General features: G+C 39.9%; 1 protein-coding gene across 2 annotated transcripts in view; it reads right to left on the minus strand.

Moving 5' to 3' along the window:
- Positions 1 to 1,935: 1,935 nt before the first annotated feature.
- Positions 1,936 to 17,827, minus strand: part of LOC6035549 (3-hydroxy-3-methylglutaryl-coenzyme A reductase) — a 70,211-nt gene continuing 54,319 nt past the window's right edge. For both annotated transcript variants that reach the window (XM_001845655.2, XM_038257413.1), the window contains exons 3-6: positions 9,545 to 9,632; positions 5,068 to 5,640; positions 2,816 to 4,459; positions 1,936 to 2,753 (exon numbers count right to left, since the gene is read on the minus strand). In XM_001845655.2, the coding sequence (XP_001845707.2) occupies positions 2,672 to 2,753; positions 2,816 to 4,459; positions 5,068 to 5,640; positions 9,545 to 9,632 (2,387 nt within the window). In that variant the 3' untranslated portion in view covers positions 1,936 to 2,671. The remainder of the gene's footprint in view (positions 2,754 to 2,815; positions 4,460 to 5,067; positions 5,641 to 9,544; positions 9,633 to 17,827) is intronic.

Raw genomic sequence — 17,827 nt, forward strand, 5'->3', positions numbered from 1 at the left:
CAGCAGCAGCAGCAGCAGTCCACCAGCACTACGACGACAACCACTTCCAACGTTCCCACCAGCAACGAATTTGAGATGCTGAGTGGAGATGAAAACAACACCGACAGTGACAGCAGCAGTGCTGGCGACGACGATGACGATGATGAACTTGCGCGCAAGCAAGGAAAGCAGAAAAATGGTAACTCTCCGAAGGAACGACGACCACCTCCAATTTTTGTTTTGGATACGTTGGCTGACGATGTTGACGAGTTGCTTGAGGGACTCCAATATTGTCTTAAAATTAGCAAAACTTCTGTGCAAGTGATTACCCACAAAAAGCTGCATTTCGACTTGGTGGTGAAGAAGTTGAAGTTGCGAAACTTCAAATTCTTCACATTTGATCCTGCAGAGAAGGTCCCAGTGAAGATCGTCCTTCAGGGATATCCGGACCGCCCGATCTCCGACCTGGAAGAACACCTGACGGGCGTCAAGGTTAAGCCTCGAGGGATAAAGGTGCTCTCAAAATCGACTACGGTGACAGGTACGTACACCTTGTACCTCCTGTACTTCGATCGCGGGTCCGTCAAAATCCAGGACCTACGGCGGATCAAAGCACTGGACGGCTTCTTTGTGACGTGGCGATTCTACACGAAGAATCCGGCCGACGCAGCCCAATGCCACCGCTGTCAGAAATTCGGACACGGCTCAAGAAACTGCAATCTCCCACCCCGGTGTGTAAAGTGCAGTGAGACCCACTTCACCGAAAGGTGCAGTCTTCCGCGGAAAGACCAACTGGGGGAAAACGCCCAGCAGCACAAAGCACGTGTCAAGTGCGCCAATTGTGGTGGAAACCACACGGCGAATTTCCGTGGCTGTGCCGCGCGGAAAAAGTACATCGAGAAGCAGGACAAGAAGAAGAAAGCGCCAGCGTCCCGCCAACCTCCGAAGACTTCGAGCTCGACCGCTGCAGCAGCTGGCGGCGGAGCGGCTCCATCGACCAACCCAGCGTTCCCTCCCGGTTGGGGAGGTTCGTACGCTAGAGTAGCCGCTTCTGGGGCGGTTCTCCCCGGGACAAGCTGATGTTACCGGTGATGATCTCTTCACGCTTCCTGAGTTTTTCGCCCTTGCTGGAGAGATGCTCACGCGCTTTCGTGCCTGTCGAAACAAGGCAGAACAATTCCAAGCTCTCAGTGAGCTGATGATGAAGTACATCTACAACGGATAAGCTGCCTTGTGCAGCGAAGTTTTTCGACGTCAATAGACAATCCTTTTCCTTAGCAAATGTAGAAGGTTTTTTTTTTTAATTTTTCCTTCTCTTGCCAAATCCATTGTTAGAATATCCAATTACATCAAAATGAATTATAGTGTAAACCATAGTTGAAAGGAACTCCAAAACTCTATTAGATTATAAGAAATACGGAATTGTAAATTGATTATTTACTGACAAAATAAATTGAATTGAATTGAATTGAATTTAAACAACTTACGCCCTTCTCAAATGTTATTTTCGAGTACAATTGGCTCCATATACACAACAATGGCTTATATAGGTCGGGTACAAAAGTACCAGAAAAATTCCTGATTTGAGCTGGAATTGCTCAAGAGCGGTTTCAAGCCCAATTACAAACTAAAGGATCCATTACACTACGGCAAACTAACAAACTCGCACGTTTTGACAGTTTGCCTGGATTTGTTTGTACAAACGTCAACCTGCATACATTTTGCCTTGTTTGCGAGTTTGCCGCAAACTGTCAAACACGAAAAAGTGTAAGTTTGTTTGTTTTTTTTGCAGTAGTGTAGCTGTTTAACCCGATTTGGAACCAAGCTGACCTGCTTCTCTGACAAAGACTTTGACAAGTTGAGAGAGCTCCTGGAAAAGAACAATATACGAAAGAATATAAATAGGTTACAATGGATTACGGATAGTTTTAGACGAGGAAATCACCACGACCCAACTTTTGCTTCTAAGGATCTTCAGTTTTTTATGCGTCTGCATGTAGCACCAAATATTGACATAATTAATCAAGAGTTATAAATAGTTGTAATTCACTGTGTCGAAAATCCTAGCAAACATTCTTCTTCTTCTCTTTCCCATATCTGTAACTTTCGCACAAGTCCAGCTTTTATGATCTGTGCTTTTCGCAATTACTACTCCTTGTTTTCAATTGCGCTGTTCAATGTTTAGTTTCCTTCTCTCGGTCGGTTGTACCCCCCTTCAAAAACAAACTGATGGCAACATTTACAAAATTGATTCAATGTTTTTGTTTTCCAAGCTTAGAAGGGATGCTGAAAGTTGCTCGTTCTTCTATCATTAGTCTCTAAAATCTTATGTACAAGAGCAGGTTGCCGGTAAAAGCTGTCTCGAGAGCAACGTTTTGCATTGCGTGTGTTTGTGTATGTGTGTGTGTGTGTAAGTTAAAACTTGTTTATCCCGTCCTGTTTGTGAAAATATGTACAATATGCCTGCATTTTTTGTTTCGCTCTTTCAGTTCATTTTCAGCATAATTCATTCCTCGTAGATGTCCATCTACGTCCAAGAGACAGTGTTTTCTAATCCTAATGTTTTCTAATCAATAATTTATTCTCGCAATCGGCTCTGCGTACTCACCGCGGTCTAGGCGACGCTTCCACGGGCAGTCGACGTCGTCGTCGTCGTCGTTGTCTTTGAGGTAGTTCTAACGCGCAGTAGCCGTTATTGGCTGCTGGGCGCCGCACTGGGCATACTGCTTGGGGCAGGTGCTGGTGTCACGCCGGGAACTACGGCCACCGAGGATCTGAGGAAGCGAAAAGTGCATTGATTAGTTGCTGTGGGTTTTGGAAGGAAATTGAGTTGTACCTGTTGTGCCGCATGTGGCTGTTGACTAGATCGCTGTTGACCAGGGCGGCCATCAGGCTGAGCTCGCCGGCCATTACGGTGGCGCAGATGACGCGGGCCAGTTGTTTGGAGTTTTCGGCCGGATGGGTTGGGTGAGCGCCGCGCACGCCGAGCATGTCCAGACAGGAGCCCTGGCCGGGCAGACCTGTTCCGCCACCGACGGTTCCCACCTCGAGCGATGGCATTGTGCAGGTCATGTACAGATCTTCGCCATTATCGCCGTACGGTTCCATGTTGGTCGAGCAGTTGCTGCTGGTCACGTTCTGGGCCGGATCCTGGCCGGTGGCAATGTAGATGGCCGTCACCATGTTGGCCGCGTGTGCGTTGTTTCCGCCGATGCTGCCGGCAACCGCCGATCCGGTCATGTTCTTCAGCTTGTTACACTGAACCAAAGTGCGGGCGTTTGTTTTCAGAATCGAACGAACCTTGTCCGCCGGAATGATGGCTTCGCAGACCACTCGCTTTCCGCGGCCCTTGATCCAGTTGATGGCCGCCGGTTTCTTGTCTGCGCAAAAGTTCCCACTAAGGGAGATGATTTGCATTTCCGGGAACACTCGCTGAACCTCACGGAGAGCCATTTCCGAACCCTTGGAGACCATGTTCATTCCCATGGCGTCACCCGTCAGGGCACGGAAGCGAGCGTACAGTACCGGTCCGTCCATGGCAATGTGCACCTCCTGGAGTCGAGCGAATCGACTGGTGGAATCGAAGGCCTTCTTGATGACGGCAAAGTTTTCCGACGTTTCCATCCACCGTTTGGCTTGTGCCGCCCGGAGGACGTTCGGGAATCGGATACACGGCGCACGGGTCATTCCAATATCCTCGACGAAGCTGGTTACTCCACGAACAGAAATCGCTTTGCAACCACGGTTGGTACTGGCAACCAACGCGCCCTCGGTCGTAGCCATCGGAACGTAAAAACGTCGACCGTCCAGTATCAAAGGACCAGCGTAACCAACGGGAATCTGCACGTAACCGAGAACATTTTCGCAGCATGCATTCATCACCTTCGAGTAGTCATAGTTCTTGTACGAAAGATGCTTGAACGCGTTGATCGGCAAGTTTGCTTCCTTCTGAATCAACTCTCGTCGGATTTTAACGCCCCGTTCAGCGTTTCCAATGACGGACTCTATTTTGTACAGCGGACAGTGCCCATTACCGGCCCTTACAATCATCTTGATTTCCTCGTCCGTCAGCTCAGCCGCTCCGTCCTTGCCGTCGTTCATGATCTCCAGACAAACGTCCAGCGGCCTTGGTTCCCGCTCCACCAGCTCATCCTCCAAATCGTCCGAATCCAGCTCGTCTTCCGCTCTTATGCTCTTGGCCCGCGACCTCGCAATCAGGCTCAACTCGCTCTGGGTAGCTTTGTCCTCTACCGGAACCGCCTCCGCCAGCGTAAACGTGCTGGACGCGACGAGCTGCTGTTCCTCTAGCTTCTGCTTTTGCTGGGCGGCTGCGGCAGCTGCGGCCGCGGCCGCCGCTTCGTTCGCTACCGATAGCAGAATCTGGTCCGACAGATTGTGACGGTCGAAGAAGACGAATTTGACGCCCAACGCGATGATCAGGATGTACGTCACGATCTGCTCGGTGCTGATCGAGAGCCACCTAAAGGGGAGGAGAAACGCAAGGAAATATTAATAATCGAGTTAAGTTCACTCCGTACCGCGGTTGTTTTATTTGACCAGGATTTATTAAATAATGCGTAAAACATCAAACATAACAGCAATCCCGTCATAGGAGCGAAATAAATTAAGCTATGACATACTATTATACATTTAGCATCAACCTTGAACAACATCCTTCTTACCGTGATGTTTCGCCCCAGGATGTCTCTGACGCATTTTATCACATGGATTGAAATTCCAGCCCCGAATGACGCAAAGTATCCCGAATCTACGTCAATCTTCACCTCATTCGAGGAAATTCCCATGTATCTTGCTACAAAATTGTGTTATCTTTCCGAATAACTCGCATCTCACTGCGATAACTAAGAACAGGTTTTGCCCGTGTTCTGATGACGTCACGCAGGCAAGCTCATCCGAATAGTTTATTGAACTGTGGTTAGTTTAGCAAATATCGAACGAAGAGGTGCCGAAAACCGGAAAGCCAGACGCTGCTGTGACGAAAGCAGCTTTTAACCGGCTTTTATTGGCCCGCTGCAAACACGGTGTGAAGAAAAGCGATCCAGGAAATCAGCAAAAAAAACGACTTACCTCATAATAAATTCGGAGATCTCGTTCGGTTCAGTCTTGTTGAGAGCGGCCAAATGTTCGTGGCTGTGCGAGGCGATAATTTGCTCGGCCGTGTCCGAGTCCTTTTCCGAGATCGCTAACCGGCTGAGCACGTGCACGATCATCAGCCCGCTGGACATGATCAGCTTGACGCGCTGCACCACCGGGTTCGGCTTCTGGTCCTCTTCGGTCAGGACGCGCGCAATCAGGTTCTCCTTTTTGTTCTTCTGGATCAGATTGCCGGCGTTGCGGGACAGGTCCAGGATCAGCGACAGACAGGCCGGGTAGAAGGTCATGAAGACGATGTAGTTGACGATCGCGGACAGCACCGCGAATCCACTCAGCAGCTCAAGCCGCTGGACTCCGGATAGCGTTCCGACGCCGATCACCAGCGTTTCCACCAGCGTGTCGAGCGAGATGGCCGGTCCGAGGATTTCCATCCCGCGCGCAATGTTCATCGTCACTTCCGACTGGCTCGATCCGCACAGGGCCAGCTGGGCTAGGATGCCAGCTTTGCTCAGGTCGATCAGCAGCAGGAAGAAGAACAGAGCATCCCTGTAAAAGAGATACGAGTTGGAGTTATGTATGTGTTTGCAACAGCATTAAATTTCATTAGTTTGACATAGAAAAATAGAACTAATTTACCGTTATTTCGAAGCATCGCAGGCTTCTTCAATTTCAAAAAAAACTTAAGAGCGAGTCCACGAGCAAAGCATACCCATCTCGCATCGACCTCAGCAATCTGCCTGAAATTTTCAGGGGTTGTTTGTACATATAAAACTAGCATCTGGCCAAAATATGAGCACTCAAGGTCAACGGGAAGTGGGGCAAATCGGGACACAAAGTTTGATGGTTCAAAAACGTCAAAAATCTTAAAAAGGCTTTAACTCAGGCAAAAATTAATTTAATTTCAAAATTCAAAACACAAATGAAAGGGCTTAAAAATGCAACAAAATGCCGGGAGAAGCATTAAAGGTTAAATCTAAAGGGATTTATTGGCATTTTAGTGAAAAAATTAAATTATTTTTAAACTCAAATAAAAAAAGTGTTCCATCCAGATATCAACACGGTTCGACCTGCAGCTTGTAGGGGACATCTGGGACTACAATCTGAGACTGAGAACGCTTTGGGTAAGGCAGTTTAACATATTAAATATACACCTTTACTTTAAGTGAATTTTTTGGTTGTACATTTTTGCTCGGGGGACCCCTTAGATCATTTTTTCCGGTGATAATTTTATCATATTCGTGTTCCTGAGACAATTTCACAATAGAAACATGAATAAAAGTGTTTATTTTCATCAATTTTGACTTTTTTAGAAATGAAAGTTATAAAAAAATCAGAAGCTGCTTTTTTCTGGTGTCATCTGGAAACGCACTTGATTTTCAATAAATGTGAATCGAAGATTTTTTTGAACTACGACGTACGGGCAAGCTACTGGTACATTGGCATAGAAACCCATCAGTCACAAGATAGTGAGATAGCCGAGATGGTTGGGGCGCGGGCTTGGTAAGCTGGATGTGACTCTCACCAGATTATTGTTATTTTTTAAGTGTGCAAAATCATTTTTTTTCTTTTCTGCATGCTTTTTGAGTACACGATTTCTCATACAATATTACATGATTTTGCTCACAAAGGTGATGTGCATGCTTTTGCATGCGATTTTACCATCGGAATTTTTTGCTGTGCAGGACATCCAGGCTATACTTCTAAGGTGTTAGTTTCATGAAATAATAAAACAAGAATTTTGTAAATTTGAAAATGTGAAAATTCAATTTTTTTCATATAATTTCCATACAAATTTCATTCGCTTTGCGCCAATCATGGGCTTAACCGAGGTTTGAATGTTGATTTGAGGTTTTGGGACCAAATCAAGACTGGGCAATATTTTATTACATTATTTCGATTTAATTCTTAAGGGGACGTCCATTAGGCGTCATCCATAAAGTACGTCACGTTCTGAGGGAAGAGGGGGGTTTTGAGCAAGCGTGACATTGCGTGTTAAAAGCATAGAGAAATCGTGACAAAGGGGGGGGGGGGGGTACTTAATGGATGACACCTTATCCACATCCACGTAGACACTTTTTTGAAAATTTTAGACACACCCACCTCCCTTGCGGACAATTGATCATGCAAAAAATGTGTTTATGAAGCGTAGACAATCGCTAAGGGAGCGTTCTTTCATTACGTAACTCAAAACATCGGATTTTTAAACCCCTCCGCTCCCCTCGTAACAACATTTTCATACAAATTTTTAAAATGTTGTATGGAGCGTAAAACGGCCTCCGACACCCCTCTCCCCAACTGCGTTACGTAATAATAGAAAGCTCCCTTCATACCCTCCCCCCCTTAAAGTATCCACGTGGACAATGCATTAAAGCAGCGATTCTCAACGGGGGTACCGGGCCTACTTGATTTACATGGCAGGGGGTACCGGCCTAGAACAAGGTTGAGAATAGCTGCACTAAAGGATCCGCTTAGCTGTCAAAATAGCTGGCACAAAAATATAGCCTGCTTTGATCGAGCAATGTATACTATACATACATCATTGAGAAGGAAAACTAGTGATTTTTTATTGCTATTTTTTCGGCCAAATGATGTTTGTGGTTTAAAATCGTAGAGAACAGGCAAAAACACGAAATTTTGTAGGGGCCACATTTTAATTGTACTTTTGAACAGTTTCTACAGCGCAGACCTTAAATTAGTCATTTTAAATTGAAAAAATGAATAAGGGGTTACATACATGTAAATCGACAGAAAAGTCAGAGGCTGGTGTGAGCACAAACTAAATTTTATTTAAAATTTGTTTTCAGGGAATTAAAATATACATTTTCATCTATTATCAAAACAATTTTGAAGACATTTGGTTGAATCATTGCCAAGATGTAGCTATTTGAAGTTAGCAGCTTCAAAAAAAAAAAAAAACGGGGGCCACGATATCTCAACCCTGCCTTGACCAAATCGGCTCAAAATTTTGGTGAAGACTCTGTAAACCGGTCTTGTGTGCATGACGAAGGCCGATTTTCAAAAAACTTATTTAAAAAAAAGATAAAAATATTTTTTTGTTTTTCATATAAAAAAATCAGTTTTTCATTTTTGTATTTTTTTAAAAAGCAAAATTTCAAAATCGGGCTTCGTCATGCACACCAGATAGTTCTTGAGAGTCTTCACCACGATTTTCAGCCAATTTGGTCCATCCCATCTCGAGATATCGTGGCACCCGTAAATCAACTCGGTGTTTCGAGAAAAACGCTCAGAAAGTTTGACAGTCCGCTTTGCGCACGGCAAAATGTTGAGCTGAAAATCGTCTCTAACTCATTTTAATCATGTCATATCTTCATGAAAGTTTCAGGAGTGATTGAAAATCATCATTTTAGTGGCGTCAATAAATTTTCTGTAATATGAAAACCCCTTAAATCGTGAAAAAATAGTTTCTACATATGTTTTTAGATTGTTTTCCATACAAATTTCACCCTTGAGTATCAGTGACCAGTTCTACTCATATTTGGATCAGAAGCTTAAAAAGTCCAGAAATTATATTCACCTTGTGGAGCGAGGTTTTGAAAAAAAAGTCCCATACTCTGGGCCTCCTAATAATTCCTTATGCAAATATTGAAGCAATAGAAATTTCTTCTATTTTTTTTATTTTTCCAAGAAGGCTTTTTTATTTTTCTATCGGGTTTAAAAACTTCAAAGTGAGATAAAATCAATTTTCACCGATAGAAGATTTTGAAAATCAGTTTCCCTGGCAGTCTAGCCAGCTAGCTCCAGGATGATTTAGCGAGGCTCATAAAAAAATAAATTTTAGACTAGCCGTGGGGTAGCTCATGGAATAGGATGAAATAAAAAAAACATTTCAGGTACACCCAAAGTTTAAAAACGAGAGAATAGTCCTCACGAAAAGAAACGTGAGGAAAGTGCTATTTTGCGAGAGTATAGTCCTCTCGCGTGTTCATTCGTTCATTGGAACAGTTCATCCTACTGGATGGCTTATGTGGACAAATTACTGCCACTTAATCACCGAACCATGGTGGCCCATACGGCAAAGGCACGGTTCAATATGCAGAAGGTCTTGGGTTCGAGTGTCAGTACCGGTACTTTTTTTTGATAGATGAACTTTTTTTGAAGATGTTACCCAAGAAGATGAACCCATGAGTAATCAAAATCAAGGTTCAAGAGCCAGAAACAGTACCGTAAATTGGGTCAATCGGGACACATGGGGCGAATTGGGACAGCAGTTTTAACCAGGTTGGAGCACAACATTTTCATTTTTCTTGTTGGTTTCGGTTAGAACAGACTCAGACCAACAAAATGTGTACATCCATTTCCAAATTTAAAAGCTTTAAGTGCGCTAAAAACTGCTGTCCCTATTCAGACTGTAGTCCAGATTCGCCCCAGATTACGGTAAGTTTGTATAAACTAGACCCAAAGTCACATTCAAGGGCGAACAAATACTCACTTGAGGTCGGAGACTTCACTGCCAAGGAAGTTGATCACGGTCGACGTGAAGATGAAGCTGGAGAACACGGTAAACAGTCCGGCAATACCTGTATATGTGTGTGTGTGTGTGTTTTTTTGTGAATGGAAAGAAAAAGAGAGAAATAGAGTTAGAAAAAAGAGCTCTTAGCGCGTATTTTTGTTTGGCGGTGGTGTGGAAGCAAAAAATAATCAAAACATGAATGAAAGACGAAACAGTACCAATCAATGCCGTCGAGGAGAAGCCGTTGGTTGCGGTGGAACACGATCGATCGACAGCACGTGTGTAAAGAGAAGGCATGTTTGATGTGCCGATTGAAGTTTAGTAGGTCAAGCTGCATGGAAGGTGGAGAACAAGAGAGACCGAGCTTAATTCAACCAACAGCCAAACTATTTTGCATATTCTGCATCTGCCGAGGAGCGACTTTCAGGTTAATTCATTCCAGTTTTGAAGGTGGCTCAAAATGTGCTAAAAAGATCGCACCGTGAAGATGTGAGAACAAGATTAGTGATTCAGCGCAAATGTTTTCGAGAACAAGGCAAAGTTAGCTGCAACTGATGTTATTTATCGGAAAGCGAAAATCACGCATTTACATAACAACCAGTTTTTGCTTAAGTGAATAATGAGCCAAGCAGCGTGACTAGCATTTTTCGTCAACCTTAATCTGATAATTTTGAACTTTAAACTTAACGCAAACACCGGAAATGGCAGCATAAAGAATCTTTCAATTGCGAGTTTTTTTTTTGCGATAATGTTACCAACTCATATTTGAATTAAGCAGAGGTGTTCGTGTTGGATCGGGTTCAACGACTCAATTCAATAATAACGTAAAAAAACGCCGTTTGCGATTCTGTGGTGAGGCAGTTCCATTGATCAATGGTAGGATCAAACACATGCTTCTTGAGTTGCACAGAAAAAAACAAGTTTTTTTTTCTCCCCTACCGGGGTACTGTCATCAACCCAAAGATTCAAGCCAGGTTCGTGTCTCTCAAGCCAAATCTGGTCTGGCCCAACCGCGCGCCACACAATTCGAAACGAAATGGACATCGTCGTCAAATTCATTTCCTACTTCCTTCTAAATACGTAAGTGCACAACACATGAATCTGGTTTTGATGCCAGATCACGTTTGATTAATTTTTTTTTCGTAAGACATATCAACGGATTTGAATGAAGTTGCTGGACTTTCACTGCTGTTCATAGCAGGTTAGTTAATAGTTTGCATCAGAAAGAAATTAATGAATGCGTAATAACATTCTGATAACTTTCAAATTTTTTTTAAAACATATTTAAGCAAATTTTTTTTTTTTATGATTTACGCTAAAAACTAAATCAAATAGCTTGTCGTTGACCTCCAGCACCTATGAAAGCTGGTCAAACATTCTCGCAAAGCTTTATAAAACCCAAAAACAATTATTTTGCCACATTAAAAAAAATGTTAGCGGTGCACATCGAATTGGTGTCTGTTTTGCAAATCATCATTCATAATAATCGTCCGCAAAGAATTACTTCGAGGCACCCTAGGCTTGCCCTAGGCAGCATACACTATAACTACTGTTAACTGGAGTTTATTGGTGAACTATTATTGCTATTTTAAATTAAATTGATATGTTTTTATTTATTTTTTCTAATATCAAGGTTTTAACATTGACAATCAGCGAGTCTACTGTGTTTTGACAACTATTAAAAACGTTATAACTTAAGGGGATTTAAAGGCAAGCAAAGTATAAGTGCCTCATCCACCAGGAGTGTGCTGTGTCCTATCCCTCGCCTAGGGCAGACCTGGGTATTGAATAGAGCGAATGCGTAACGTGATTTTCGAATGATCCCACTTTGTTTACATCTGCAAAGTAGGAAGCTGTTCAAGCACAAGCATGACTTTTTTTTCTTACTTGTAAATGAGTTGTTTTATAATCAGTTGTTTGTGTTTATTTATTTTATTTTTTTTCGATAATTTTAAGATTGTTCAGGTGTAAACCGAAAACGTGATCAAAAATTAAAGTGGAGGAATAAGGCTTTTAACTGCTTATTTAATTGTCGGTGTACAGGACGCCGCACTGTTTAATAATTTTCTGGCGTACATTTAATTTTGCAGCCCAAAATCAGTTATTGAAATTGAAAAATAAAAGTCTTTTTCAAATTTTCCTTTCTTGATTTGTGTGCACCTACGTCGAAGACCAAGATTGTTTACTTTTTGCTCTTTGGTCTGACAGTCTTGGTCTGACAGATTTGGTCTGTCAGCTTTATCATGGATTTTGGTCCGGTCTAGGCGAGGGATAGGACACAGCATGAATATCCCAGGAAGGTGCTGTGTCCTATCCCTCGCCTAGACCGGACCAAAATCCATGATAAAGCTGACAGACCAAATCTGTCAGACCAAGACTGTCAGACCAAAGAGCAAAAAGTAAACAATCTTGGTCTTCGACGTAGGTGCACACAAATCAAGAAAAGAAAATTTGAAAAAGAATTTTATTTTTCCAATTCAATGACTGGGTTTGGACTGCAAAATTGAATGGACGTCAGAAAGTGATTAAACAGTGCGGCGTCCTGTACACCGACAATTAAATAAGCAGTTAAAAGCCTTATTCTTCCACATCATACCCTTGCAATATCCATGATAAAGCTGTCAGACCAAATCTGTCAGAACAAGACTGTCAGACCAAAGAGTAAAAAGTAAACAATCCTGGTCTTTGACAAAGGTGCACACAAATGAAGAAAAGAAAATTTGAAAAAATAATTTATTTTTTTTTCAATTCAATTACTGGAGTTCGGCTGCAAAATTAAAAGTACGCCAGAAAATGATTAGATAGTGCGGCGTCCTGTACACCGACAATTATATAAGCAGTTCGTCCATTTTAATTTTTGATCGCGTTTTCGGTTTACACCTGAACAATCTTGAAATTATTTATGCGGATTTGTGTTTTTCTCGTTCAATCATTCCCTTACCATCCAAACAGAAAAAAAGTGATGGTAATATTTAGGGTTAGTGAAATTTCACGATTTCACGGACAGCGTGAAATCCGCGAAATTTGGCATTTTCCGCGAAATCCCGTGAAATTTTATGTTTGTGTGAAAATTTAACGATTTTCTTAAAAAAAAAATCAAACTCAAATGGCAAGTGAATAACCTGGTTTAGTTACAAAAAAAAGGTTTATTGTTTTTTGACGAATTTTACGCCGTCCACGAAAAATTCGTGAAATTTATCAATTTTCTCAAATCATTTTTTTTATATAGCATCTTAAGAAATATTTCATCCAAAAAGACTATTTAATTAAATTTTAATAGTTTTCATTTAAAAAGCTTGTTTATATATGTATGTCAAGTTGACATGAACCATTTGATGAAATGTTCCGAGTTTTGAGTTTTTTAGAAACTAACATAATTTAGTAATATCTTTATTCGCTGTGTTAAAAATTTCACTGCTATTTCATTTGAAAGGTTTTGAAAGAAATTAAAAGAATCTAGCTTTGTTTTATTCGAAATAAAATGAAGGGTATTGTTAATCTTTGGAATCACATTTTTAAAACATGTAAATTTTTTGGGCCTGTTCAAGTGTAACTATATGTATTTGTTTGGGTGGATGATTCCCGTGAAAGTTAAAAAATACTACTTTTTTTTTCTTTTCTCATTTAGAGTTAAAATTGTTAAAAACTATATTATTTTTGCAAATTGATTTTAAATTTTGTTTTTGAATTGTGAGCTAAGACCCTTAAAAATATGTCTTATGGGCTAAATGTCACAGAAAATTCAATTTATTATACTAATTTTTTTAGTTTATTGACGAAATACATAATGATGTATAAAAAGTAGTTTCTGGTATTTAAACATAGGATTTTCAAAGTTATTTTAACATTTTTCACATTCCGCGAAATTTGCGTGAAATTTGGTGTTTTGAAATTGAGGTCCCCGTGAAATTTGCAATTTTCGAGCGTGAAAAATCACTAAGCCAATATTCATCAGGAAATGATGACAGATTTTTTTTTTTGAGTAAAATTACACAAAGAGGTAATATTCAACCAACCACATTTTCAACCTTCCAAATTACTTTTTTTCCCGTGTTTCTTGGATTTGTTTTAATCGACGACATCTCGATATCTTTCTTTATAAAAAAAAACCCGCGCCATGGGAAAACCATGGCGCATTGGTTGTTTTAAATAGTACTTTCGAAATGAGCTACGTTTGGGTTGAATACATGTACTAGTTCCTATATAAGGATATAAGGATTATTTTGAGATTTAATTTCACATTCTTTAGAAAATAATTTATATAATTTTGTTACGTCGTCATTTTTAAAGTAGATGTCAGTAAACGTTTGAGTTTCGTCATAGTATGATAAATTAAGGCTTTTTGAACTAACTCCAATCGACACAATTGATTTTTAAGTAAATTTGCTGGCAATACATAAACATTGTGAAGAGTCTGTACTTGTATTATTTTGAGATTAAATTTCACATTCTTTAGAACATAATTTATATTATTTTTTTTACGTCGTCATTTTTTAAGTTGATGTCAGTAAACGTTTGAGTTTCGTCATAGTATGATAAATTTAGTCTTTTTGAACTAACTCCAATCGACACAATTGATTTTTAAGTAAATTTCCTGGTAATAAATAAGCATTGTAAATTTCGGGGTTAAATGTTGTGAAATCATGTTCCCAACTAGGAACGAATTACAAGGGAAATTCGTAGAATACCTTTCTTTTGTATCAATTTTAAAGTTTGTATTCGTTAATCCTTGAAAATAGGGTTATTGAATGGCACCATTTCAATAAATTTGTTGGTATTATTTTGGTGTTGAAAAAAGCTATTAAAACTGGTAATTTTTGGTATTGTTGTGATATTTCAGTCTTTTGCCAAATTCTTCTAAAAAAGAACTTCGACCAATTTTGTTATGGCAATTTTGTTAAAGTTTCTGTTTTTTTTCTCTAGCTCTTTTTTTTTCTTTGGCAGCGACACAAATTTACCATTGGTTGCCCAGTAATATTCTCCGTGTAGGTGGTAGAATGCCTCAAAGGTTCAAATTCACCTCAATTTAAGGTAGGGTAGGGTAGTTATCAATGAGACACTTTTTTTTAACTTTCAACGATTTTTGTATTTTTTTCATCAGCATGTTTTAAAGAGCTTTTTGTTGCATTTTCTTTCTTTTAATGTGTTCTAACATTGACCAAAATATGAGATCGATCCGACCTCTACAGCCAGAGCTATCCAACTGTCTCATTGTAGACGCACTTGACAGGAACAATGAGACAGGTGGGGAACAATGAGACACTTTACGAAAATCAATACTTTTCTAGTAAAACATCATGTTTTTGTATTGTTCCGTTGCAGGTGACTTACCTTGAACATTTTAAAGCAATTTTGCCAACTTGAAGCTTTCATTAACAAAAGTTATACTAAAAAGTATTTAAATTTAGTAAAATCCAATTTTTTATACCATATAACTTTATATGTTTGGCTAAATGAAGTCAAAACTCTATAAATATGCCAAAAATCACTTCCGATTCATGTTTTGAAGGATTTCCCTAGATTTTGAAAAGTTTAATGAAGAAAAATCAAAGTGTCTCATTGTTACCCATAGGCTGAAAAGAGTGGGGAACAATGAGACAGCCCTGGATTCTGGGTATATTCTTAATTTTGGTCAATTCTAATGAAAGGCCATTGTAGCCCAACTCATGCCCTATGAAATGACGAAAGAAGTTTGGAGAAATTTTAGTTTTTGTATTATTGGCAGAATATAAGCGTGTAATTTTCAGTCATAATTTAATTTTACACCCCAGAATCAAACATTTATGAATAACTTTGCAAGGGAGCGTCCATAACCAAAGCCACTATTATGGCAGACGTGTATCCAGTAGATACACCTTTCCCCAAAATATGAGCCTGATTGGTTGAAACTACGACTTGTGAGAGCCATTTTATCATTGTTCCCCGTGTCTCATTGATGACTACTCTACCCTACTAACCTTAAATGGGATATCGAAGCGCGTTTCCACCAACAAAAACTTTTCCAACTATTAACCATCATTACTCTAAAACCGGCTAACCGAACACGGCCCGGCGAAGCTCGATGTGTTGTAGTTGCATTATCTATTTAGTAACAGATTACGTAAACTCCTGACCATGCTTACGAGCACCCACCGCGCGCACATCTTTCATGTGCCACATCGACCAGGAGCAAACAGCGGCGATTTGGACTAGCGGCAGCAGCTCCGCCGGTTTGTGCAATGATAGCACAAATGACCGCCATGGAGCAGCTAAACTGCACGAAAAAACAACATTGAAGCACAGACAAACAGATAAGTTGGATGTTAGAGAACTTGGCTGTTTAAAGCAATTCACTCGAGAAAACGGACAGATTTATTCAATATCCACATCTAAAATCAAATTGGAATTTAATTTCAGGTGTTTTGCCAGTACTTGAAAAGTTATTCTGAAAGAATAGCCTGTATTCAAATATTTGAATGTCAATGTTGGGAGTGATTTGTTTACTCTTTAATTTTAAGTAGGGTAGAGTAGTCATCAATGAGACACGGGGAACAATGATAAAATGGCTCTCACAAGTCGTAGTTTCAACTAATCAGGTTCATATTTGGGGGAAAGGTGTGTCTACTGGATACACGTCTGCCATTATAGTGGCTTTGGTTATGGACACTCCCTTGAAAAGTTATTCATAAATGTTTGATTCTGGGATGTAAAAGTAAATTATGGACAAAAATTACTTTTTCGCTCGTAGGCTGCCATTTACACCAAAAATAATATTTCTTCAAATTTCTTTCGACGTTCCATAGGGATTGAGTTGGGCTACAATGTCCTTTCATTAGGTTTGGCCAAAATTCAGAATATACCCAGTATCCAGGACTGTCTCATTGTTCCCCACTCATTTCAGCTCATGGGTAACAATGAGACACTTTGATTTTTCTTCATTAAACTTTTCAAAATCTATGGAAATCTTTCAAAACATGAATTAAAAGTGATTTTTGGCATATTTATTGAGTTTTAACTTCATTTAACAAAAAATACAAAGTTATTTGGTATAAATATACGGATTTTACAAAATTTAAATACTTTTTAGTATAACTTTTGTAAATTAAAGTTTCATGTTGGCAAAATTGCTCTAAAATGTTCAAGGCAAGTTACCTGCAATGGAACAATACAAAAACATGATGTTTTACTAGAAAAATCTTGATTTTCGTAGTGTGTCTCATTGTTCCCCAGCTGTCTCATTGTTCCTGCCAAGTGCGTCTACAATGAGACAGTTGAATAACTCTGGCTGTAGATGTCGGATCGATCTCATATTTTGGTCAATGTTAGAACACATTAAAAGAAAGAAAATGCACCAAAAATCTCATTAAAACATGCTGATGAAAAAAATAGAAAAATCTTTGAAAGTTGAAAACCAAAAGTGTCTCATTGATGACTACCCTACCCTAAGTTGGCTTAATGGCTTAAAACTGGTGTTTAATGCATCATTTCGTATTAAATGTTTCAATTGATATATGATTTATATCCTGATTCTTATAAGTGTCGATGAAAGAACCAAAATAAAACCATTTACCCTACTTTTTCCTTCTCGTTCAACTCATTTATTTACGCTCCTTTCTTCGAGACGTAATAATGTTGAGGTTGGGAAAACATGTGCCGTACAAACAAATACACAAATGCCAGCGCCATGTCCGACGATTTGCAGCTGATAGCGATACAGCCATAGAATGCAAAAGTTACAGCAACAATTCAACTACTGATTTATATCTTCGATGACAAGCGCTTGCCACCGGGCTTGGGCAGCGCAGTGATATAATCCATGTGTTGTTTCGTTGGAAATTGGCCAGGCTTGGTTAGCTGAATCGTTGGCTTTGTATAATTCAATTTTAAAGAACTTATGATAAGAGGTTTTCTTAGAAAAAATCGCAACGAACATATACACGTTATCTTTTCGAACAAATCAGTTGTAATAAAACTCAAAAGACTGCGATACAGTCATCCCACATATTCGGAACACCCACAAATTCGGAACTCTTTTATGATAATTTGTCAATAGCATGCCAAAAGTAGCTTTTCTGTCAACCTTACTATTTTTAGAACCTTCATTTGGACATTATCTTGCTATTTCACTAGTAAAAGTAGTACTTCTGAACAAAAAACTTCATTTCAAGACTATTTTATCCTGAGCAACAAAACACTGCCTCCAAATTGCCTGTTTCATAATTGTGGGATGTTATTATGCCTCCCACAATTGTGGAACACCTGAATTTAACTGATATTTTCACA

This window comes from Culex quinquefasciatus, chromosome 1 (assembly GCF_015732765.1).
Source record: "Culex quinquefasciatus strain JHB chromosome 1, VPISU_Cqui_1.0_pri_paternal, whole genome shotgun sequence".
Taxonomy (NCBI): Eukaryota; Metazoa; Arthropoda; class Insecta; order Diptera; family Culicidae; genus Culex; species Culex quinquefasciatus.